Source organism: Eumetopias jubatus, unplaced genomic scaffold (genome assembly GCF_037043125.1).
Source record: "Eumetopias jubatus isolate StellerSeaLion01/CBP00866 unplaced genomic scaffold, mEumJub1_p1.0 scaffold_15, whole genome shotgun sequence".
Taxonomy (NCBI): domain Eukaryota; kingdom Metazoa; phylum Chordata; class Mammalia; order Carnivora; family Otariidae; genus Eumetopias; species Eumetopias jubatus.
Genome location: NW_028274821.1, coordinates 46,716,731 through 46,742,721, shown reverse-complemented (window position 1 = coordinate 46,742,721; position 25,991 = coordinate 46,716,731). Strand labels below are relative to the sequence as shown.

Below are 25,991 nucleotides of genomic sequence, written 5' to 3'. Positions count from 1 at the left end.
AACAGTAACATCCTCTGATTGCTTGACTTTTTCCCTCCCATTTTCCCTCTAGACCTCTAAGTTGTTAGCACGAGAATGGAAAATCAGATGTTTATTATTTGTTAGAACTGTGTACAAAATAAGTGTACTCTGACCCTCAATAATAATTACATAAGACACTATAAGGGGAGCCACGAACTGTTACGCACAGCTCACATTGCTTAGAGATATTGCTTAGTCCATAGTTTTCAGTAATATTCTGGATTGTTGAGATCACCAGATAAAACCATAAATAAGACTAATAAAGCTATGTGATATCTTGCTATATGTGAGTGATGTCCTACAAAAAATACCCAGATCAACTTAGTTTTACCACTATTCTGTTTTACAGAGGGGAAAAAAAAGATAGGTGTTTTTTTAAATCATAAACTGCATATGTTTATTGTTTTGTGATAGTGTAATTGGGAATTAAACCTAATTCTTTTGAAAAAGAAAACTTGCACACAAAGACCCCCCCCAGAAAAAAACCCCACCTCATAATACTAAAAAAGAAAAAGAAAAAGTCTTTGCCAAGTGAAAGAATCCTATAATGGTCAAGTTCTGAATGATCGGGCTTACTTTTTCTCTTTAGTAATTGGGAATTCATTGAAATTATGCAAAACATTAGAAATCCTCACAATTTCTATATCTTTTCCCCCAATGCATATAAAATAAAGTAGGACCTTAAAGAAAACGGATTTAAGAATCTACTACTAATTTAAATGACATAGGAAAACTGAAAGGGAGAACTGAAAGTGGGAAATTCCATTCAAAGAGAGGACAATCCTGTATATATAGGCCACGCTCATGGAAGAAGGGCATTCACACTGCAAACTCTTGAAGCCTTGGCTTCAGCACCTAGACAGTGGCAGGCAAGATTCTTCCTCTTTTCATCATGACCAGCAGGTGCATCCTCCAAACCGCACTCCTGGTGTATTTCTCCACCACGGTTCTTGCCATGAACTACGACTTGCTTCAATTCCAACTAAGCAGCAGCAGTGTGGAGTGCCAGGAGCTCCTTCTGCAGTTGAATGGAACTTCTAAAGATTGCCTCAAGGACAGAATGAACTTCAAGATCCCTGAGGAAATCAAGAAATCCCAACAGTTCCAGAAGGAGGACATCATATTGATCACCCTTGAGATGTTCGGGAAGACCTCTGATATCTTCAGGAGAAATCTCTCGAGCACAGGATGGAATGAGACCATTGTTGAGGACCTCCTTGTGACACTCCACAGGCAGAAGGAACATCTGGAGGGCATCATGGAGGAGGGAAACTTCACCTGGGACCACAGGACCCTTCTGCACCTGAAGAGATACTATCTAAGGATTGTGCAGTACCTGAAGGCCAAGAAGTACAGCACCTGTGCGTGGACAATAGTGCAAGCAGAAATCCTCAGGGGCTTTTTCTTCCTTGATAAACTGACAGGTTATCTCTTAAGCTGAAGATCTCTCAGCCTGTGCCTCTGGGAATGGACGATGTTGACAAGGATCTCAGGCATTCTTCAACTCGCAGAGGCTCTGTAAGTGACTGACAGCCAATGTACTGTATTTGAAAGGACAAAGACTTTAAATTTTTTAAATTAATTTATGCATTATTTTTCTACTTAAACTTTCACCCAAGGAAATAAATTTTTTTATACAACAGAAGTCAACATAGCAGTTTTAATTTCAAGTTGATTTCATTAGCACCGTATTAAAAATGACAGAGCACCTACTAGATGTTCTTTGTAAAATGTGTCTGCAAAATTGTATAGGTTCTGGCCTCTGCCTTCAGGGAATTTAAAATCCAAAGAAGCCATGTGGAATACATAAGATGATCGGTGATAAGGGAGGGTGAACCTTTCAGGGGAATAAATGTGACCTCAGCCTCTTCAGAATTAAAATGGAAGAGGCAGGCAGGTGGCTCTGGAATTAGGACAAGGGGTTCTACTGCCTCGACTCTGCTCCTGCCCTGTGCCCTCAGGCTCTCTGACCCTAAAGTTAGCATTTGACTGGCTATCAGGGCAACTAGAGGAATACTTCAGCTCTTGTATTTGCCCTGAACTCCTTCCTGTTATTTGCAGGATGCTCTGCTTGCCCCTCTCCCCAACCCTGCAGGATTTTAAAATATTCATGTGCCCCCCTAAGCTAAAGGTGAGAAGTCCCAGGCACGCCTGTGACAGTGTTAAGGAGCAGTCCCTCTATTGTACTCTTCCTGGACAGCTAAAATGTATGGGTGTCTCCGTGGAGTTGGGGGTCTCTGTCTGCTTCCAGGGCACAAACACCATAGGGAGAAAGAACTCTGCTTCCGATCTCTGCTCTCTGGCCAGGTTTGCTCCCCATTTTGTCAGAAAAGCAAGTTTGCTCCTGGTTCCCTGCTGTCCTGTTCATCCGCAGTCCCATTACCTGCTTTTCCTGATGCTCTGCATCTCTGAACCGCACACCCCCTAAAGCCAAATCCAAGATGTGCATGGCAGATCGAGTCGTTTCTGTCAAGTGGAAAACCAGGAAGCATGGGGGAAAGGGAAACTCGGGTGGGATAAAGAGCACACTAACTTTTCTCAGGGCTTACACTGAGAAAATACAGTTTTCCTAGGAGCTCTCTGGGCACCTGGCCAGCGTGTGCCCATTGGCGGGGTTTCTGTCTTCGTACCGAACCCCTTGGGAATTTAGATTAGTATGGCTGTTGCGGTCATTAGCAGCTACCCTCCAGGAGCTGCACCCCTGTATGTAAGTAATTGGAAATAAGTCCCCCTCACAAGCACCCCTCAGGTGGGCACAATTACATTATTGCTGTTTTTACAGTTCCAGAGACTTAGGTCTCAGGTTCAGGAACTGCCCCAAGGTCACCATAGCTAAATGCATGGAGGTTTGCAAAAAAGTACAAAGGGCAGAATCATATAAGACTTTGTTCATATCTAAGCATTTTGTCCTAGAGCAGTACAGAAGTCTGAGTTCCCTTTAAGGGATTCAGCCTTGAGGAGAAGAAATCGGTCAGGAGTTTCAGAGAAGATACCACAGTTCAGGGCAGACAATGAACTTGGGCTCCCTCTTCTGACTCAAGGCCGGTAACACACGGGCTGTGGAACCAAGAAGTGCTATCTATATTCCCTCGTGAATCTGCTGGCTACATTTGTCCCAAGAGAGTCGAGGTCCTGGTGAAGCAAGAAACCTTCCCTCTCCCCAAAACTCACACTCCACTTCGCCACAGCCCAGCTCTGCTAAAAGCCTTCCACAGACGTGCTTCCTCTTGCCAGGGACTCAAAGACAAGATGGGCACGGAAAAAGGCAGGCTAATGGGTCGTGGTTAGAACAACCAAGAAGTCTCCCTCAGCAGTGGGCCCCAACTGCTCATCGTCTTCTCTAGGCTGAGGATACTAAAGAAGTCTCAACAAGAGGCTCTTCTCTACTCACCGCTAAGTTGGCCCAGACACCAAGAGGCTGGAAAGGTCTGCTCAGCATGTGTCCTGGGGGCCAGGAGGCCAGAAGGCCAGAGGGAAGACTTCTTTTGGAGAATTATAAACACCTATGCCACAGCTGAGTATGTCAGCCCATCTACAATACCAAGGACGTCCATCACCAGGAGAGCATAAATGATAATTAATATTAATTCCAATAAGGATGAGGAAGGCTAGCTCAAAAACACAAGGGTGAGTAGGGACCTCTGCTAAACAGACAGTGACATATAAGGAGTAAAGTTGTTATTTTAGCTGGCATCAGAGCACCTCAAAGGAGAGCACTCATTTAGAGAAATATTGATGAGCCTCTTGAGGTTGTGGATGTGCTAACACAAGAGGTAGTGCACTGCCAATGCTATGTTTTTGTGTGTGTCTGTTTCTGAGGAGGAAAAAAGAGAGAAGCCCATCAGGTGCTCTGGAGCTGTGATGGTCCCTGGAATAAGATGGCAGTGAAAATTTTCTGGCGAGGGCAAATAAAGGGCTGTTAAGGACAAAGATGTCTCACGTACAACCTGAAATTAGGTGCAGTATTATGATGAAACCGTGTCCCCCAAACCCTCAGTGGAGATGGCTACCCACACGAAGTTCCCAGGTGTGTAGAACTCGTAGAGGGCGTCCAGGTCCGTGTTTGTAATAGTGTGGGGGAATGGGATCGGGTGGCCAGGCATCCGTACCAGAACCAAATGAGTGGGGACAGAAGGCGGAGCCATGACATGCAGCCACTTTGCCCCCTCCTACCTCCCACCTGAGGAATCCAAGGAATTCTGAGGGACTCTGTGCCTCCACAGAGATTAGGAGGTGGGAAGTTTTATCTCGCTCTTAAGCAGTTAGGAGGTCCTGGCAAACATTGGGGTTACATATGAGTACATAAATACTGCCCCACCCTATGCTTCTGTAGACACAGGGTAACCACGTATATTTGTATGGTATGTTTTGCGGTTAACAAAGCTGAAATTTAGGCAGTTTGGGTGTCAGTAGGCACATTTAGGTAGATACATCTGATACAGGGATTTGTTCATAAAATACTTCTTAAAAAATGAAAAGGGGGACGCCTGGGTGGCTCAGGCGTTAAGCGTCTGCCTTCAGCTCAGGTCGTGATCCCCAGGGTCCTGGGATCGAGCCCCGCATCGGGCTCCCTGCTCCGCGGGAAGCCTGCTTCTCCCTCTCCCACTCTGCCTGCTTGTGTTCCTTCTCTCGCCGTGTCTCTCTCTGTCAAATAAATAAATAAAATCTTTTTAAAAAAATGAAAAGTGGGGCGCCTGGGTGGCTCAGTTGGTGAAGGGTCCGACTCTTGATTTCGGCTAAGGTCATGGTCTCAGGGTCGTGGGATCTCCCAGGCTCCACACTCAGTGGGGAGTCTGCTGGAGATTCTCTCTCTCCCTCTCCCTCTGCCTATCTACCCGTCCCCTGCGCTCTCACTCCTCTCTCTCTCAAATAAATCTTTTAAAAAATGAAAAAAGCCACAGACTGGGCAAAAATGTTTGCACATCACATATCTGATAAAGGGTTTGTATCCAGAATATGTTTTTTGAAATACTCTCAAAACTCACCAATAAGAAAAGAATCAACCCAATAAAAAAATTGGTTATATATTTGAGTGGATACTACACCAAGAGATACATGAGTAGCAAATAAGTACATGGAACTACTGAAGGCTTCTTCATGGAGTTTTTTTTTTCTTTTGTGGCTTAGGCCAGATAATGAATGCGAAATGGTTTTTGATTACAAAGGAGCCCATTCCACCATGAGGACCTACCCTAGCCACTGCCCTTTCTGAGAAAAGACCACCAGCCATCCTGGTCGGCTTGTATATGTGATACACTTGAGGTCAGCCCAGCAGAGAAGGCAGGGCCTTTATCAATACCCACTTCTGTCTTGATTAGTCGGGCTGTGAGACATATGGAGAGAGCCAGCAGTTGGTAGTGACGTCAGGAGGTGAAGGGCACCCAGGACGAGACCTGGTCAATTGCAGACCTTTTCTCAACATCCATTGCACCTATGGTAATAGAACCTCAAGAAGTGTTTTATGAATTTGTTCTTTTGTTCTCAGTGCTAATTATTGCTTCTCAAACATCAGTTCAGTTATCTAAAATCCTCTAGAATAGTTGGTTTAAAATAATAAACCCTGAGATTGGACTAGAATTGCCAGGTGTAGTCTCCTAATTTAGGTTGGGACCAAGTTAGTCACTTAACTTGTGAATTCACTTGATGGTGCATACTCTAGAAATGTATTTGCTCTCAATTACCACGAAATCAGTGGTAATTTGGCTTCACTTGACATTCTGCTTTAAAATTCCTGCTTTGCTTTATAATTCCATGTAGGGTGTTCTTAGGGAACCCAAAACGCATTATTTAAATTTTATATCTCGACAGTTAACCTAGAAATAAGAGAAAAATGGAGCTCACTTTGAAAGACCCTCTTAAGAAAATGGAAGGACATGTCACAGACCGGGAGAATATATTTGCAAGTCACAGATCTGATAAAGGATTTATCAATTCATAAAGAACTCTTGAAACTCGGTAACAATATCCTCCACAAAGATGGACAGAAGATTTCAACACTTCACCAAAGATGGCACACAGATGGCTAGTAGATGATCAACATCATTAGTTATTAAGGAAATGCAAATTAAAACCACAGTGAGATGCTACTATGTGCTTATTAGAAGGGCTAAAGTCAAAAAGACTGTATCAAGTTTTGGCAAGGACAGGGAGCAACTGGAACCCTCAAATACTGCTGGTGGAAATAAAACATGGTACAACCACTTTGGAAAATCATTTTGCAGGTTTTTTAAAAATTTATTGTTATGTTAATCACCATACATTACATCATTAGTTTTTGATGTAGTGTTCCATGATTCATTGTTTGTGCATAACACCCAGTGCTCCACGCAGAATGTGCCCTCTTTAATACCCATCACCAGGCTAACCCATCCCCCCACCCTCTCCCTTCTAGAACACTCAGTGTGTTTTGCAGAGTTCATTGTCTCTCATGGTTCATCTCCCCTCTGTACCTCTGAAACAAATAATGCAATATATGTTAAGAAAAAAGAAAGAAGATAGCAGTTTTTAAAAAGGTAAATATACACCTACCATATGACCCAGTCATTCTGCTCAGTTGTTTACCCAAGAGAAAGTGTTTCCACACACAGACTTGTGTATGAATGTTGGTAGGAGCGTTATTTATAATATCCCCCAAACTCAAATGTCCATCATAGTTGGGTGCTTAAAGAAATTGTAGGGGCGCCTGGGTGGCTCCCTCAGTTAAGCCTCTAACTCCTGATTGCGGCTCGGATCACAGTCTCAGGACCTCAGTGCCATGAGATCGAGCCCTGCAGCGGGCTCCATGCTCAGTGGGGAGTCTGCTTGAGATTCTCTCTCTCCCTCTCCCTCTGCGCCTCCCCCCACTCATGCTCTCTCTCTAAATAAATGCATAAATAAGCAATCTTAAAAAAAAAGAAATTGATCTTTCCGTGCCGATAGCACTCGCAAACACAGTGAACGTTCCTAAAACCTGCCGGACTTTCTGCAAGAAGTGTGGCAAGCACCAGCCTTACAAAGTGACACAGTACAAGAAGGGCAAAGATGCTCTTTATGCCCAGGGAAGGCGATGTTATGACAGGAAGCCGAGTGTCTATGGTGGGCAGACTAAGCCGATTTTCTGGAAAAAGGCTAAAACTACAAAGAAGATTGTGCTGAGGCTTGAATGTGTTGAGCCCAATTGCAGATCTAAGAGAATGCTGGCTATTAAGAGATGCAAGCATTTTGAACTGGGAGGAGATAAGAAGAGAAAGGGCCAAGTGATCCAGTTCTAAGCTTCATATTTTGTTAATGTTATGAAGACAATAAAATCTTGAGGTTATGTTCACTTCATTTGGTTGCAGTTGGTCTTTCAAGAGGGAGATAAACTAGTGCCATCAATAAAATTCCCCTTGTGGGGCAGTTTAAAAAAAAAAAAGAAAAGATATTGAAGTATATCCATATAGTGGACTACTATTCAGCAATAAAAAGGAATGAATCCCGAATACACATAACAACATGGATGAATCTAGAATAATTATGCTGAATACAAGAAGACAGATTTTATTTTTTATTTTTTTTAAAGATTTTATTTATTTATTAGAGAGAGAGAGAGAGAGCAGGAGCAGGGGGAAGGGCAGAGGGAGAGTGGCAGAGGAAGCAGACCCCCATCAAGCAAGCACAGGACTCAATCCCAGGGCCCTGAGATCTTGACCTGAGCCGCAGTCAGATGCTTAACCGAACTGAGCCACCCAGGCGTCCCTAGTCTCATATTTTAAACGGTTGCCCGAGAAGTGGATCAATAGCTTCATATTCTAAAGCTCTGAGGCGAGCCCACAGTATTTTATATGTTGCACACACCCCCACCACGTGCGTTTCCAGTTGCAGAATACCAAGTTCAGGGCTCACAGAAACTACTTCGTCTCTCTCTTTTTTTTTTTATTGTGGTAAAAAAATACATGACATAAAATTTACCATTTAAACCACTTTTAAGTGTACAGTTCTGTGGCATTAAGTCCATTCACATATTTGTGCAACCTTCCCTGCCGTCCATTTGCAGAACTGTTGTTAATCTTCCCCAACTGGAACCTCTGTACTCATTAAACACCAACACCCCGTTTCCCCCTCCCACCAGCCCCTGGCAAACACCATTCTACTTTCTGCCTCTCGGTGCTTCATGTAAGTGGAATCATATAATAGGTGTCTATTTGTGATTGGCTTATTTCATTTTGCATCATGTCTCCAAGTGTCACCCACGTTGTAATGTGCGAGAATTTCCTTTCTTGTTAAGGCTGAATAATATTCCACTGTGTGTCTATATCACATTTTAGTTACCCGTTCATCCACTGAATCCACTGATGGACCCTTGAGTTGCTTCTATCTTTTGGCGACCGTGAGCAGTGCTGCTGTAAATACCTACTAGAGTCCCAGCTTTCACTTCTTTTCGGTATATCCCCGCAAGTGGAATTGTCGGATCATATAATTCTATACTGAATTTTTCAAGGAATCACCAAAGCAACTATTTTTAAGTTCTGTCTTCATAGTGTAAATATTTGCAATAATAACAGAATGCAAACACAACAATAACAGCCACATTTCTTAAAGACATATGCTCTGCAAGGGACTCTGCTAAGTGTGTTATAAATACACACCATCTTGTTTAATTCTCCTGAGAACCCTAGGAGGCAAATATTAAGAAAACTAAGGCTCAGTAAGGTTAAGTAACTCACCCAAGTCATAGTTGGTTAAAAAAGAGAGAGAGAGAGAGAGAGAGAGAGAGACGTATTTGGAACCAGAGACCATACTATCTGTCCTGTTCTTCTATCTCCCAAAATGTTATTTTTATTCCAAGTACGTAGCACTGATACTGTGATTTGCAGACGGAACTAGAAGCTCTGCAGTGGCCCCAGCTCCTGGCTTTGCTGCAAGTGCTGTGAGGTCCTTCTGTACATACAGGTGGCTCTCCCTTCACTCTAGCAGTTTGTCTCCTTGCCACCCCCATGCAGAGAAGGACCCGAGAGAGAGAGAGAAAGAGAGAGAGATTACTAGGAAATTCCCACTTGCTCTCTCGCCAGATTCTGTAGAGAATATTTTTCCCTTAGGGTTTTTGGAAGCAATTGTCTGCGCCCTGAGTCATAGTTTTCCCTGGCAAGGCTGCATTTCTTCCTCTCCATCACTTTGGTCCGTCCCAAGTGCTGGCAACACAGAGCTGTATGCAGTTTCCTTTTCAAGCCACACCAGCTGCTTTCCTTATCTCATAGAAACTTTTAAGAACCTGTGTTGTTTAATGAAACACGCAACAAATTTCTCTTTCTTTTCACTTTTTAATGTCTTGGCGCTCTCTCTCTCTCTCTCTCTCTTTTTTTTTTCCAGTGAAAACCCGGAGGTAAGGCAAATAGTTTTCAAAGCAAAAGTGACTTATTAATCCAAAAATGCATGAATGGGAAATCTGTGAATTTGAAAGTCCATATATGTTTTTTTTTCTTTTTCTTTTTTTTAGTAGGCTCCAGGCCCAGCATGGAGACCAATGCAGGGCTTGAACTCACCACCCTGAGATCAAGACCTGAGCTGAGATGAGTCAGATGCTTAATCAACTGAGCCACTCAGGTGCCCCAAAAGTCCAAATATTTTTTAAAAGCTTCCTATACCCAAGAGGAAAAGGCACACGACATGGAGTTATACAAACCTGAGAGCTAATGTGGGTTCTCCCACTTTCTAACTGTATGAGCTTGAACAAGATATGTAGACTGGAGATAATCATACCTTGAACTCTTGAGGAATAAATGGAATGATAGGATGTATGCCTTGATCCAGCACTGGGCCTTGTCTATGAAAATGCCCAATGTTGGGGCGCCTACGTGGCTCAGTTGGTTAAATGTCTGCCTTTGGCTCAGGTCATAATCCCGGGGTGCTGGGATTGAGCCCCAAGTTTGGCTCCCCACTCAGTGGAGAGTCTGCTTCTTCTCCCCCTGTTCCTCCCCCCTGCTCATGCTCTCCCATGCTCTCTATCTCAAACGAATAAATAAAATATCTTAAAAAAATAAACAAGAAAATGCCCAATGCTTTACTTAATTAAAAGTGAATAAAAATTATAGAAATTTGTCACACAGAATTAGGTGGGCTCTTAGAGTACTCTTCCCAAAATCTTACACAAAAAGCAAGTTCTTAATAAATTGATCGTTGGTAGCCATATTGCTCTTATAATGGGATCTAAATGAATGTCATTTTTACAAGTCATATTTATGGATATTAGGAAAATATTCAGCATCTATAATTACCAAGTATAAATAAGGCTTGTCTAAAATCACAATTTCAACATTTGTATAAGTGGACTCTGGAAAGTTATTTAAGAAGCAAAACCAACTAGGTGCCGGGGTGGCTCAGTCGGTTCAGCGTCAGCCTTTGGCTCAGGTCATGATCTCACGGTCCTGGGATAGAGTCCCCCTTTGGGCTCCCTGCTCTGCAGGGAGCCTGCTTCTCCCTCTGCCTCTGCCTCTGCCTCTCTGCCTCTCTGTCTCTCCTGAATAAGTAAATAAAATCTTTAAAAAAAAAATACAGGGCGCCTGGATGGCTCAGTCATTAAGCGTCTGCCTTCGGCTCAGGTCATGGTCCCGGGGTCCGGGGATCGAGTCCCGCATCGGGCTCCCTGCTCAGCGGGAAGCCTGCTTCTCCCTCTCCCACTCCCCCTGCTTGTGTTCCTGCTCTCACTGTCTCTCTCTGTCAAATAAATAAATAAAATCTTTAAAAAAATACAAATACGCTAAAAAAAAAAAAGCAAAACCAATTGTTTCACAGACATTTGAAATGTTAAGAAACAAAGATGGGTGAAGCAGACTGTGGGGAAGGGCGAACAGAAAGAATAATTGGTCTTTGTTGATCTTCTATGATGTGACTAGACTGTGCTCAGCACTGCACATATTATGTTGGATGTCTGTTGTTGTCTGTCTGGCATGGAGGGCTGCCACCTACAGCTATGGGAATGGGCATCTGCCCCAGGCTGGGCCACCGAGAACACTGGTTTCTCCACAGCCACAGTGACTGGTCAGAAGTGGATAAGTAACCCAAACTGAGGACATGAGAGTGACAAGAACTCCTGGTGGAATGCTGGGGAGAAGAGTGTCTCCATCTGCAGTAGCAGGTGCCTGGTCCAGTCTAAGCCCAGAGCCCGGACCGCCACATCCAGCTCACACAGCTTATTCTCTGCACACCTTTAGGTGGTGCTCTTCTCTGGTGATCTTGACATGTCCCACATTGGAAGAAATGCTTACAAATAAAGCCAACTCAAAAGGATGAGCAGAAGGGAAAGACAGACGAAGACACATACCTTAAAATTTTGTTTCAGCCATGCCTAAAGGTTTATGTCCTAAAATGTTTAAGCTATCTGAGCTGTGAAATAGAATTAGAGGGGACTGGAAAATAAACTAGCAACCCACCCAACCACTTAATAACCTCTCTTGCCTTTGGAGGCAACCCATCTGTATGTTCCTTCAGCCCATCTGTATGCTCCAGATAGGTCTGCCCATCCTTAGAAGTGTGGAAGGCACTTGAAGCCCTTGCCTGACTGGCTCTTTGCTCTTCCAGTGTAAGCCAATGTCTACGCACTAATCAACATGAGTGATATATGAAGCCTCCTACAACCTCACCGCTGAATGCTTTAAATTGAGGTTCAGCTAAATCTCTATAGAACGATAGCCAGGCCTTCAGAGTCAAACTGTCCTCTCATTTCTGGTGAAAAGTTATGTCTTCTTGGAGGCACATAGCTTTGTTTGTCCTTTGACGCAATTCAACAAACATTTCCTAAATGTGCAATGCATATCAGACACTATGCTAAGCACTGAGCTTACAGAGACAAACAAGATGCATGCATTATACTCAAGAAACTCATTTTTAGGGGAAACAAGCATAAGTAAAACAGCTAAAAATGGTACCACGATTTTTATCGTGTCATTCTAATGTCATTCTAACGGACAACGCTCTACCGAAGCCCAGAGGAGGGTACAATGTGTCCTGTCTGACGGGATTTGAGCAGCCCGGACAGAGAAGGTATCTGCACTTGGCTGCGAAGAGATAGAAGCATTTTAAAAGAAAAGAATGGGAGAGAGTACGTTTCAAAAAAAGAGTGGTCTGAACAAAAGAACTAGAGTCATGAGGCCACATAGCCTCTTCAGAGAAGGTGACGAGGTGCAGGGCAAGCAGCAGGGCCTGGGGAAGAGTGGGAAGGAAAAGAGGCTGGAATCTAAGTTGGGATGGACGCTGAGGGCCTGGAGAGCAGGGTCTTTGAGGAGAGGAGTGGCCTGGGCAGATGACTTGAGACAGGAGACTGGTCAGAGCAGGGAGGGGTGGGTCGGAGCAGGGGGAGACCAGAGCCCGAGAGGCTTTGAGGGTCTGAACGTGAGGGGGATGGCAGCCTAAACCAGGACTGAGGACAGGTCAGCTTATAGACACAAGGCATGCGCATTCAGTTCTGTAGACATCTCTCGGTCTTAATGGGCTCTCTTCTCTTCATATTCACAACTTCCCTCCAATGTTGCCATTGCTACAGTGATATATTTTTGAAAGGACTGAAATGAAGAATTCTCAGTCGGACTGAGAAGCAACTGTTGCTGTCACTCATGAACCACCCCTCCAGCCTCAGAAGCTCTTCTTCTCAGAAGCTCGCAATAAGGCTCATGAGGGGTCTCTAAAGCAGGGGCCAAGCACAAGTGGCTAGGGGTACAAGAAATCACGTGATGAGATTAGCATCCGCTATGTCTGTGCAAGGTAGAAATCCATTTCTGCACAAGACAGAATGTTGCTCGTGTCTGCTTGCATTTCAACTACTTTTCCTGGGCTTTCCTATTCAGGGATGGGTATGGCCAAGCTTTCAGCTGACTGGGTAGGGTGTGTGCCCCACTCTCTGGCTTATCCAGCAAGGCCATGACAGTTCTACTCAGTGTCCCCTCTCTCACCTGCAGACGCCAGTCTCTTAGTCCTGGTGAACCTCAGACTTGGGAACAGGATGTGTTCGTCCATGAGGGCTGCCATAACAGAGTATCACAAACTGGGAGGCTGAGAACAACAGAAATTTGCTGTTGCTTCACGCTCTGAAGGCTAGGAATCTGAAATCAAGGTGTCGGCAGGGCTGGTTCCTTCGGAGAACTGTGAGGAAGAGTCTGTCCACTGTCTCTCTCCTAGCTTCTGGTGGTTTCCTGGAGTCGTTGGCATTCCTCGGCTTCTGCTGCATCACCCTGATCTCTGCCTTCATCACCCTGATCTCCCCCTTCATCCACACATGGTGCTCTCTGTGTGTGCATGTTTGTGTCCAAATTTCCACTTTTTTTTTTTAAGATTTTATTTATTTATTCATGAGAGACAGAGAGAGAGAGAGAGAGAGAGGCAGAGGGAGAAGCAGGCTCCCAAGGAGCAGGGAGCCCGATGCGGGACTCGATCCCAGGACCCCGGGATCATGACCTGAGCCGAAGGCAGACGCTCAACCATCTGAGCCACCCAGGTGCCCTAAAATTTCCACTTTTTATAAGGACACCAGTCAAATTGGATTAGGGAGCTCATCTTAACTCATTACATCCGTGGCAAGCCTACTTCCTTGTAAGGTCGCATTCTGAGGTACAGGGGGTTAGGACTTCAATGTATACATTTGAGGGGGACACCATTCAATACATAACAGAGGGGGAGACGAGACATCCCTTTCTTTTTTCTCCTTGGTTCTACTTTGTGCGGGGTGAGGAAAATTGATCAGCTCTTCTGTCTTTTGCCCTGAAAGAGAATCCCCTCTTTCCACCTCAGCCTCTCCAGCTACGGCAGCCCAGAGCCAGGGCACAGACTTCTTTCCTTGAAATGCTACTAGGAAGCCAAAGTGAAAACCAGTCAACTGAAATGCCATTGAAATTTTCACAGGCTGTTAAAATCATCCTTTTCATTTTATTTGCCATAAACTTCATTAAATAGTTTAGAGGACAGTAAGATATTTGGTGAGTTAGCTTTAGACCAAGGTGTCTGTTGGGTGTGTGTGTATCTTTGCCGCTGTTGAGGAAAGAGAACCTCATGTACGGAGAGGGGAGAAACTTAATATTAGCTTCTTCACCTCCAGGCTGCAGCTTGAGCTCTCCTAAAATCCAGTGTAGTGGAATCTCAGGGATTAATTTTCTACTCTATACCCCACCCCTGAAACAGTAAATGTGGTCTGCATGACAGAGTTACTTCCTATTTACTTAGCTTTGTTCTTGTTTCTTATGGCCTACTGACATTGGATTTATTAAGCCAAGAGTGCTTGCTTTTCTGGGCCACATTATAATACTTTCTCTGGTGATCAACAAAGATTTCATTCTTTAATTGATTCATCCTAAACCTTTGGTTTCATCCAGGCTCTGTTGGCTTTGGGAGGTCTGTAAAACTATAAATGTCTAACCATAGAAGATTAATTAAATAAATTATGCTACAGCCTCAAAATGAAATACTATATAGCCATTAAAAATGATCGTGCTAGACCAGCAAATAACCCTCTGTCAATAAGCAAACCACTCATGTGATTGTATTTATGTAGGCAAAATATTTGTTCCCAGAGGAAAGTGTTTTAGTGTGATGCCCTTTTTTTAAAGCATTTTTTTTTTTAAGATTTTATTTATTTGTCAGAGAGAGAGAGAGAACACAAGCAGGGGGAGCGGCAGGCAGAGGGAGAAGCAGTCTCCCTGCTGAGCAAGGAGCCTGATACAGAGCTTGATCCCAGCACCCTGGGATCATGACCTGAGCCAAAGGCAGCCACTTAACTGACTGAGCCACCCAGGCGTCCCTAGTGTGATGCCTTTTTAAAAAATTAAAGAAGCACTTCAGATGTATTACTGAAATGTTTCCTTTTTAACATATAAGAACATTTAAACATGATTTCCAGTTTATTTTATACGTGCTGGATAGGAGCATTTCAGCTCACAAAAAAATACTTTAGCCGGTAAGAAGTTAAATTCAGGGAAAGATTGTTTTTGAGTAAAATTAATTTTAAAGTCATTTGAATACACACTGAGGGATATTAAATCAAGTTAAGAGTCTGAATGATCCAGGTGCACTGAGTAACTTCCATCACTGGACATGCTAAGCAGACGAACTTATATGTTCCGTAATGACTCACCTGGCTATAAATTCACAAGTGTCATGTGTTAACATATTTAGAATCATTAAATATATTACGAGGTGAATTTAAATAAAATGTAATAGACAAAAGAAAAAGATGATGCTACATCTGTATGCCTTAACTTACAAAGTATTCCGTAGCCAACACACTGTTAAGTGACAAAGATACATTTTAGAACAGTATACATACTATAATCCCATTTTTGTGTGAAAATATATATACACATGCATACAATAAAGCCTAGAATTATGTCAATCATAAATTGTAAATGAAATAGTAAGGTGAGCATCTCCAAGTGACAGATTTGTGGATAGGTTTATTTTCTTCTTTGTACTTTTCATGAATGTTTAACACATTCAGTAGCAGGTAATGGCTTTTCTTGATCATTTAATAAAAAAGTGATCTTAATTTTGAAATGTGAAATATATTGTATTCAGTCTTATCTCAACTCTAATGAGTCATTTGCCTTAGTTGTACCTTGACATTCCCATATGCTACATTGTGTCCCTGACAAGAAGTAACTGGGAACATGAAAATAAGCTCTGTTTGATACACTTATTATAAGACCCAATTTAGTTTCTGAGAATCACATAATGATATTATTTTGTACCTTGATGTAATTTTAAAACTTAATTACCCAGTCATAAACTTTCATCATTAAAAGAAAATGCACTAGTCTGGGATTTAGGAGGCTTGACTACTTTTCTCTCCCTAGCTACTAGCTAGTGGGCAAATCTCTCTCCAGGACTCCATAGAGCCCCATGGAGATTTCAGAAGCTTAAGCCTACATGAATTTAGTTCTGTCTCTCAGAGATCTTCAGTTTTATCTGGTATCCATCTCTTTTTAAGATTATAATCAAGTAAAAAGAACTTTTCCTGGAGGTTTTAATAGACCTGAAGCAAAAGGTCTGGATTAGACTCTATTTTTGAATCTATATTTGAATCCTTATATTTATAAGGCAATGCCTATAAATTGTGTGACGGGTAAATTCCTTCACCTTTCAGGGGTTCAGCTTCATTGCTTTAAAAATGAGCAAATAAAATGATCTATCTCTTTAAGATTTAAGACATGAGGTATTATATCTAAATCTCTGGCACAATTCCTGATACATAGGAAGTACTAGACAAATAGAGAGGTGTTAGCTCTTGTTATCATTGGCTTCATCAGTTACATACCTCTACTCAAACACAGATTAAACCCTAGGAAAAATCGAAGTTTTCCTTAGCATGTTAAGTACAAATAGACTTTCATGTTAATGATACACAGGAATGAAGGAGTTTGAGGAAAAAAAGAAATGATTCTACATCAGAATTTCCTGGGTACTATCAAAGGAATTCTTTTTTTTTTTTAAGATTTTATTTATTTATTTGAGAGAGAGAATGAGAGAGAGAGAGAGAGCACATGAGAGGGGGGAGGGTCAGAGGGAGAAGCAGACTCCCTGCTGAGCAGGGAGCCCCATGTGGGACTCAATCCCGGGACTCCAGGATCGTGACCTGAGCCGAAGGCAGTCGCTTAACCAACTGAGCCACCCAGGTGCCCCTGTCAAAGGAATTCTTAATTTGTAAGAACTTAAGAATCATCTTTTCTTATCGTTAGTAAAACAATTTGTCTTAAAGTGTTTACCAGCAACCACAACTTGGAATGTTCTACTGAATCAGCTAATTTCATAATAGTAGTTAAACCATGATTTGAGGAAAGTATTTATTTCCCTAGATTCCTTATCCATTTCCATTCACAAGTCTTCTTTAAAAAGTTGTATCTTACACAGTTTTAATACACAGGCTCGTAAAAAGATGGCCTGTGACTTTAGATAAACATTTTTTTTTTACAAGCAGCACTTGAAAGTGCTCTTGTAATTGAACTCCCAAAGTCTGAATTTCAAATGGAGAGCAGGGGATTTACCAAATATGTGATGAAGAATCATGTTTTCATGTCCCTTCATTTTGGCAGAAACTCGTTTCAACTGAAAAAATTCCCTTACCATTACAGAAACCCAGAGGGCAATCATGAATTAAGACCTGGAAAATAAAACTGAGAGGAAAGCCTGAAATAACATGTGGTTGTCATTTTCCAGGCCACAGAGAGGGGAAGTGGTTTTTCAGGGCTAGCTACGCAAAGGCTAACACATGTACCACATTCACGTGGACGGCAGACAGTAAAAATACAAAGAAATGATGGTTCACCTTTTTCTTTCATAGTGAGGCAGGTGTTGACTTGCCCTGCAGTTAGGTGTGCTTAGTTGGGGATCTTGATGTCATTTTAAATTTGAGGTAAAGCTTTTCTATTTATATTGGTGGCCTCTCACAACCACTCTGAACGATAGGGTATCTTAGTCAATCTGGCTTCTCTTCCATAAAGATAAAACTTAGTGGGTTGTGGGACTTCCCCAAGACCAGTTAGAAGTTTGACTGGAAATCACTATCTCTGAATTTTCAGTGTTACAAACCATTCTATCTATGTCTAAGAAGGAAGGAAGGACGGAAGGAAGGAAGGAAGGAAGGAAGGAAGGAAGGAAGGAAGGAAGGAAAGGAGGAAGGAAGGAGAGAATAAAAAGTGGTGATTTGTTTCAAAAATATATTTACAATACCAGGTTGTAAAAACAGTATTAACTTGTAGAAATCACTACATCATTCTTCTAGCCTCCTTTGTAGCTTGTGGTCACCTGTTTTGTTTAATCTCTGTTTATCCGCCCCAGACTTAGATCCTGCTCTATCTACACTCCAGCAAACAAGACACATACCTAAGATATCTTAATATTTATATGGGGATGACAACTCATCGTCCCCCCTCTCGTGGCAGACGTTGCTAGCTGATGACAGTACTCTTTTCACTCCACCCAGATGAAGCCCCAGAATCCTCCTCAATCCAGAAGACTCACACCAATTGATCTGGGATGAAACCTCCTTGTCATCTCCAATTTAGAGCACTGTCCCCCAGTCCAGTAGCTTCTTCACTGAATAATATTGTCTCTGCTACTTTTGTGGTCCTTGGTACATTTAATCCTTCTGAAATTCACCCATGAAATGAGTATCATATCATTACCCCACACTGAGTCTGTAATAAGATAGGGTACATAAAAAACACTATGCAAACATACAGAATAACTGTTATTACTTTTAACATTAAACAACGGTTTGTTTTATTCCACTTAATTGTTCCCCTCATAATCAGCTTTCTCCCTCAGAAAATTCTGGCCTGCCTTACACAAAGTAGTGCCTCACCTAGCACAGTGGGTCTGCGCATAATTGGTTCTCCATAAACGTTAGCCGCTCCCCCCACCCCCCACTGTCTGTTCCTGACTCACTCCTGGTCATTCATCAACTATTAGTGTTCACAGTGTTTTCACACCGCCATCTGCCCCAGTTCGATAAATTGCAAAACATAACATCTCAGAGGATTTAAAAACAATATCTGGTGGGCGCCTCGGTGGCTCAGTCGTTAAGCGTCTGCCTTCGGCTCAGGTCATGATCCCGGGGTCCTGGGATCGAGCCCCGCATCGGGCTCCCTGCTCCGCGGGAGGCCTGCTTCCCCCCCTCCCGCTCCCCCTGCTTGTGTTCCCTCTCTCGCTGTGTCTGTCAAATCAATAAAATCTTGAAAAAAAAAAAAAAACAAAAAGCAATATCTTGACTGGTTTCACTAATCTGCAGTGTTCTTTCCCAAAGAGGGAAAACTCCGGAAAGAAGTGTGTCAGTGGCAGGGACACCCAGGCCTTCCCCTCCTTAAGAGGAGGGCCACAGGACTGCTGCTGTCCTGGCAATGGTGACAAACACATTTCCTATGTGCCAGTCATTGATCATTAATCTTGATCACAATCACATGTGATAATATGATTATCTTCACTTTAGATATCAGGAAATTGTCCCAGAGGGCTCAAACAACTTTCCAAGGCCATGCAACTATTAAGTTGATGTATTAGCATTCTCCAGAGAAACAGAACCAATAGGATATAGATAGAGATGTAGATACAGATGAGATTTATTATAGGATTGGCTCACGCAATTATGGACGCTAACAAGTCCCGTGATCTGCCATCTGCAAGCTGGAGAACCAGGAAAGCTGGTGATATAATTCAGCCTGAGTCAAAAAGCCTGGGAATGGGAGTGGGGAAGGGTGGAGGGGTGCGGATGGTGTGTTGAATCCCAAAACTTGAGAATCAGGAGCGTCAGCCCTCATCCAAAGGCAGGAGAAGCTGGATGTCTCAGTTCCAGCAGAGAGAGAGAGAATTTGCCCTTGCTCTGCTTTTCTGTTCTAATCAGGCCCTCAGTGGACTAGATGATGTCCATCCACACTGGTGAGGGATCTTTTTTACTCAATTTACTGACACAAATGTTAATGTCTTCCAAAGACACTTTAACAAACATGCCCAGAAATAATGTTTTACCAGCTGTCTGGGCATCTCTTAGCCCAATCAAATGGACACATAGAATTAACCATCACAGTAAGTCATGCTAGTAGTAAGTAGGGACTCAAACCCAAGCAACCTGGTTCTAGAACCTTTATTCTTATCTCAATGCATTTCTGCTTCCTCTTTCCTACTCTTCTGTATGGATTTGTGGAGGTTGTGTCAAACAGAATGGGATCTCTCAGGATGGTATGCTGATGGAGCCAGACCCTTCTTCCTTGACCCCCTTCCTGCATCTACAGAACTGGATGAGCACTGTCCAGGTGCTGCCTGATTACCCTCCCTGAGACTGTATACCTCAAGGCATATTTGGGCTTTTAACTATCTCATGAAAAATTTTTGATCGCTATAGAAATATAAAGGTATATGTCAAAGTATGAGTAAATTAACGAGGCATGAAAAGGTTGAAAGCAAAAGCAGTTGGAGACAGCAAAACAAATACAGGCTAATGGGAGGTTCTGGCTGATGGGGTAAAAGGCCAAAAGCTGTTCTAAACTGCCAGGAAATCCATTCAAAAACAATTTCAGAGGGAGACCAATATTTAAATCCGCATAATCCTTTCACAACGTATACATGTATCCAATCGTCATAGTGTATACTTTAAATATCTTATAATTTCATCAATTATATCTCCATAAAGCTAAATAAAACCAGTAAATATGGATTAACCAATATTTGATATAGTCCTTCCATGCTTCACCTACATTTTCACCCTTGGGTTATAAAGTGGTTTTTAAAGGCAATCAAAATCTTGCATTATGGCTTACAATAAAATAGAAAGAAAAAATTAATAAAAAGTAGGCCAATTACATCGAAACATGCCAGTTATTGGGCTAATATAGTAATAGCATTTTTAAGCTTATTTGCTTGGAAAATTCAAAATTGACTGATCTTTAAAAGGATCCTTATGAGTTAAAAAAAAAAACTGGTTATTTAATTCAATCTATTGAAGTCAATTCAACTAGTTCAACAAATATTTGTTGATGTGTTTTCCACAAATAAGTAGAGACATTTTTAGACAAATATAAACTAAGGTTTTGCCAGCAGCAAATCTTGAGGAGAGTAAGTGCTAAAGAATGTGACCGAGTTGAGTACAAAGCGGTTCTCCAGGTGTGGAAGGTCTGTTTTGGGTCAGTAAATGATGGTCAAGACAAAACAAATTTAAATCCATATAAAGCAGATAACTCAGCAATTGCACTTGTAAAAGTCACCCTCGACCATTAGGTGGTCGCTTACGTCTGTGATATGAGAGGCCCTGGAGGCTACTCCACGCCTCAAAATATTTTTCCAGTTTTATAAAACTGGAAATTCTTCCAATAAAAATTCATTCCTTTGCACCAGAAGCATTGTCCGCCTTCAAGCAATCATTGCTAGACTTATCCCCAGGCACTGAACAGTGCTCACTCTCACTTCCACCCGTGGATCTCTCCAAGACTTTCCAACATGGACCATTCCATGCCTCTGGTGATGCCTTTGTCTCTCTTCCTGGATACTGTTCTCTGACTCGTCTCCTGTGGGACCAACTACTCTCTAAGGATCTCCAAGGCTTTTCACTACCTTCCCCATTCTCAGAGACATGACTCCTTCTAGAATTTTCTGAAGACTTTTCTAACTCATCACACTATACTGTATTTTATGGCTATTTTCACACCACTAGACTTCCTTGTTCCCTTCGTGGTCTTTTGGTAATGTCTAGATATGAGCATCTTGAAGGCAGGGGTGCTAGCTTCTTTCCTTTGTTGTTTCTGCACCCCTGTTATTTAACACGGTATCATACACATGGTCCATCTTCAATAAAATTAGAAGGAGTTAAGCTGTTAGCAGCTTTAGAGTCTTTATAGTTGACAGCACATGTGGGATTGTGGCAGCCAGCCGAGAGAAGGCTGGTGTGAAGGTGCTTGATAATCCTAATAAGCTTCGAACACTGAGAGCACACCAGGCGGTGTCCTAAGCACTTTACATGAATAAGCAAAGAACTGAAGCCTAGAGAGCTAAATCAGCTGCCTAAGGTTGAAGGGGGTAAATCTGATCCAAATCTAGGAAGCCTGCCTTCAGCATTGGTACTCTCCATCATTCTGCTTTTCTGCTGAAGGAGGAAAAAAGAAATACCACGAGTACAGAGGAGGTGAGTGAATTAAATGGGGAGATAGGAGACCAAAGACACAATTCTGGTTTTGCCAGAAGAAAAAAAAAAAAAAACTAACAAAAATCTCAATGTACATAAACATGTTGGAAGGACTTTGAAATACAAGTTTGTGATAAAGTACCATTAGCTAAGACAAAGCCTTGAAAACCACCCCAAATATCTAAACAAGCATTTTATCCAGAGATTGAAACAAGGACAAACAGCATACGGAAAGGAAGGAAAGCAATCATGAGCCATGCAGAGAAAATTTAAACCAAGGCAAAAACATTCCCAGCTTTGTTTCCACTTAACTGATTGTTGGTCTTTCATAGGAGATAGCTCGTACCTATCACAATTCTGAAATTGAACGTGTGTATCACCATCCAAAGACACTACAGAATTTTATTATTAAAAAGTTTTGCTTATTATCATTAATAACAAAAAGCAGAAAAGACCACAAGAAAGTAGGGGGATCCTGAAAGGTCGTGCAAAAACAAGACTCCCTCAGATACAAAAATTTGGAGATGCGGGATCTGTGCAACCAGAGGTGATTCCTCGCCAGGCTCTCTCTGAGGAAGGAGTAACGCTGGGAAGGGGCCCGCCATGACCCACTGGTCCTTGCCGGCTTGGGCCTTGGTGCTACTTGTTTCCAGTACTGCCTTCTCTCTGGACTGTCACTTTCAAGGGAGGAGCAACTGGGAGAGTTTACGACATTTAGAAAATCTAGGAGGCAAATTTCCTCTGACATGTCTGAAGGACAGAAGTGACTTCATATTCCTCTAGGTTTCAACAGTTCATCAGGTTCTGAAGGCAAGAGCTGTCCCTGCCCTCCGAGAAATGCTACAGCAGGACTTCAACACTTTCAGCCTCAATGTCTGCCAATCTTCGTGGAATGAAAGCAGTGTAGAGGGACTCCTAAGTGGACTATGTCGGCAGACAGTGAAGACAGAGGCGTGGCCGGAGCAGGAAACCGGGCAGGAGGATCATTCATCCTCGCAGAGGGAAGATACCAGACTTGGAATAAAGAATTATTTCCAAGGGATCCGGGACTATTTGCAAGACCAAAAACATATCAACTGTGCCTGGGAGGTCATCCGTGTAGAGATGGCAAAGGTGTTTTCTGTTCATTGAGCAGCTTACCACAAGAGTTCAGGACCAAGAAATAGGTCGCTTACGTAACTAACTAGTTTGGAGCTGATCGCTAGTATCATTTTAGGTGTCGCCTCAAACCACTGTGATATTTCTAAGCAACTTTTTGTTTATTCTTTTTGTGACTTAGGGTGATACTGTCAGTCAGTTTTCTGGATTGATTAAATTATTCTTGGGGCGCCTGGGTGGCTCAGCTAGTTAAGTGTCTGCCTTGGGCTGGGGACATGATCCTCCTGGCTCAGCGGGAAGTTGCCTTGTCCCTCCCCTTCTGCTCCTCCCCCCACTCCTGTGTGCGTGTGCACTCTCTCTCTCTCAGATAAATAAATACAACCCTTAAAAAGGGACGCCTGGGTGGCTCAGTCGGTTAAGCGTCTGCCTTTGGCTCAGGTCATGATCCCAGGCATCCTGGGTTCGAGTCCGCATCAGGCTCCCTGCTCAGCGGGGAGCCTGCTTCTCCTTCTGCCTGCTGCTCCCCCTGCTTGTGCGCACTCTCTCTCTCTCTCTGACAAATAAATAAATAAAATCTTTAAGAAATTATTCTTATCATTTCAAATACTAGTTTAATGGATTAGTTTATTGAAATTAAACGTGTTATTAAAACAGTAATCTATTTGATGATTTATATAATATTATTTTAAAATTAAACGATTCTTTTATTTCATTTTTACAATCAGATCTTCTAAATTCAGTGTTCTTGGAACTTTGCTCAAAGGGTCATCTTCAGACTGCTTCATTTGACAGAGAAAATAGTTATCTTAAACAATCTTTAGGATCATTTCACAATGCGAAGGAAAGAGTGTCTTGATAGTAGGACTATCAGAAATAAAGAAGATTGTGAAAGATGAGATGGAAAAAAGAGGAAGATGAAAAATTTGGCAATTTCGCTCCTCAGTAAGTCCTCAACTTGCACAAGAGCAGGAACATGTCTTGCACCCTAGCCATCATCCCAATCTCGAGCATGCCTAGCTTCTATTTTGGATGTCATATGTGATTTCAGAAGAGAATGAGAACAAAGAAAAGCACGGGGATAGAGATGGTAGTGGCTAAGAAAAAGTGAGGGAAGGGAAGAAAGGTGGGGCCAGAATTTCTGAGATGCCCTCCTACCGTGTCTCCGCACACGGACACATGTGGAAAGCCCTCGAGGATGGTCGCTCCTTGTTCCTAGACTGCCCGTCTTCCATTTAAGCCCATCAGTGATAAATCACCATTCACTGATGTCTGTTCGTTCAGTGTTGTCTTCCAAGTTTTGTGAAGAATGGGACCACATTCTCAATATCACCATTTACCCAGGGAAAAACTTGGACACAGACATACAGGGGAGAGGCCCCTTCACATGGAGGCGGAGACTGGAGTGATGCATCTATAAGTCAAAGGAATGTCAAGCTTTGCTAGGGGCCACTGGAAGCTAGGAAGAAGGCAAGGAAGGATCCTCCCTTACAGTCTTCAGAGAGAATGTAGTCCTGCCAGCACCCTGATTTTGGATTTGTAGCTCCCAGAACTGGAAGGGAATACATTTCTGTTGTTTTAAGCCACCTAGTTTGTGATACGTTGTTTCAGCAGCCCTAGGTAGCGAACACAGTCACATTGGTCCACACTGCTTGGTGTCCACACACTGACCCAACTCCTCACGTGGCCATTGGTGGCCTCGCACTGATCATAAATTTCTCCTGCAGCCCCATGCTCTCCCACATTCCCACAGTCCGTCCTCTATGTGCTCATCTCTCCCACTACACCGGGAGAGAAGATGCATCTTCCTGGGCTGGGTTTTGAGTGGAGAGAAAAACAGAGTCTCTCAGAAAAGCCCACTACTCAGAGGCGGTAGCCACGGAAATAATCGATTGGTTTTTGCGGTCTCTCAGAGCTCCCGCCTTTCCAAATGCTCCTGTTGCTAAGTTAAGAGTTAACCCTCCTCCTGTGTACATAGCCAAAGCTGTGTGCTGCCTCAGAAACATCTCGTGGCACTTTGTAAAGGCTCTGAAAGCTTTTGTTTCTTTGTCAGTGTTTTTAATAGAGAATATATGCCATCCATAGTAGGATTTAAGATTTAGACTGTAATAAAAGCAGCAAAATAAAAGTAACTGTAATGTGATCTTTTAGAAAATATTATTTCAGAAGGTATTTACACATTCTACCTACAATGCCTTGTGATCCAGATCTTTGGAATCAACTTTCACAGAAATACAAGTATATCCACAGCCACAGTTAGAAATCTGTCTTTGGTTATTGGATAAAGAAAAAGAGTTTACTCTATGTTAAAAGTTCTGTTTTTTAAGAACTAAGAGAGCTAATTAAAATCCTAGGGGCATGCACCTAAATACACTTACGTTTCTAAGTTTCAAACCCAAGGGACTGATGACCACAATCGATAGAGGCAGAGTGAGGAGGAATGAGCCCGTGACTTGGGTCAGAAAATCCAGCTCGCGGTAAGTGCCAGGTCTTGACCACCATTTACTATGTGACTGGACAGTCACTTAATCCCTCTGAGGCTCATTTGCCTTAAGCCTAAAAACCATATCAATAATATCTACCCTTCCTCCTCATGAACAAGATTAAATGAGATACCATATATAAAAATACTTCACCATATACAAAAATAAGGCAAAAATACCATATATAAATATATAAAATATGTTAAATATAATGCGAACCTTAAAACCCCTACAAAGAATACATTTCAAGCCAATTCAAGAAATTAATTTCGCATTGTTTACCACTTAGTTTTTTTTAAAACCATAATAAAACCTAATCAACTAAAACATATTTGTTTAAGAAACCAATAAGTTTATTTTAAGAGGGACAATCTTCATCCCGTTATAGCTTCTATCAGGATGAGGTGATACCTGTTACACAAGGACAGAGGTTAACATGTCAATTCTTATGAATTAGCAGCAAAAATATTTTAGCACCAAAGCGGATATATCAGACCTTGTGAATTATGTATCTTAATAAATAATTTATTGAATTTCAGCTATAATAGTGTGCCAGCCACTGAGTGAAGTGTGTGTCTGCGTGCACACACACACACACACACACACACACACACACACACCAAACAAAATCTAATTTATTTGCCACTGTAATGCTGAGAAGTTAGAACTGTTGCTTTACCGATGAGGAAACAAGAGCTTAAAGGGATGAGTTCCTTATCCAAAAGCTCTCTTTGATAGTAACTGCGACTCAACTATTATATTCATATTGTTTTTGAAATGATATTTAA

General features: G+C 42.3%; 2 protein-coding genes across 2 annotated transcripts; both read left to right on the top strand.

Annotated features, from left to right (window-relative positions):
- The first annotated feature begins 913 nt into the window (after positions 1-913).
- IFNB1 (interferon beta 1) lies at positions 914-1,462 on the top strand. Its single transcript, XM_028107272.1, has one exon. The coding sequence runs from the start codon at positions 914-916 to the stop codon at positions 1,460-1,462; it is 549 nt and encodes a 182-aa protein (XP_027963073.1).
- A 1,215-nt stretch (positions 1,463-2,677) lies between these two features.
- Positions 2,678-7,324, top strand: LOC114212422 (ribosomal protein eL42-like). Its single transcript, XM_028107300.2, has 3 exons — positions 2,678-2,728; positions 3,979-4,048; positions 6,940-7,324. The coding sequence occupies exons 1-3, from the start codon at positions 2,678-2,680 to the stop codon at positions 7,269-7,271; spliced, it is 453 nt and encodes a 150-aa protein (XP_027963101.1). The 3' UTR covers positions 7,272-7,324.
- Positions 7,325-25,991: the final 18,667 nt, after the last annotated feature.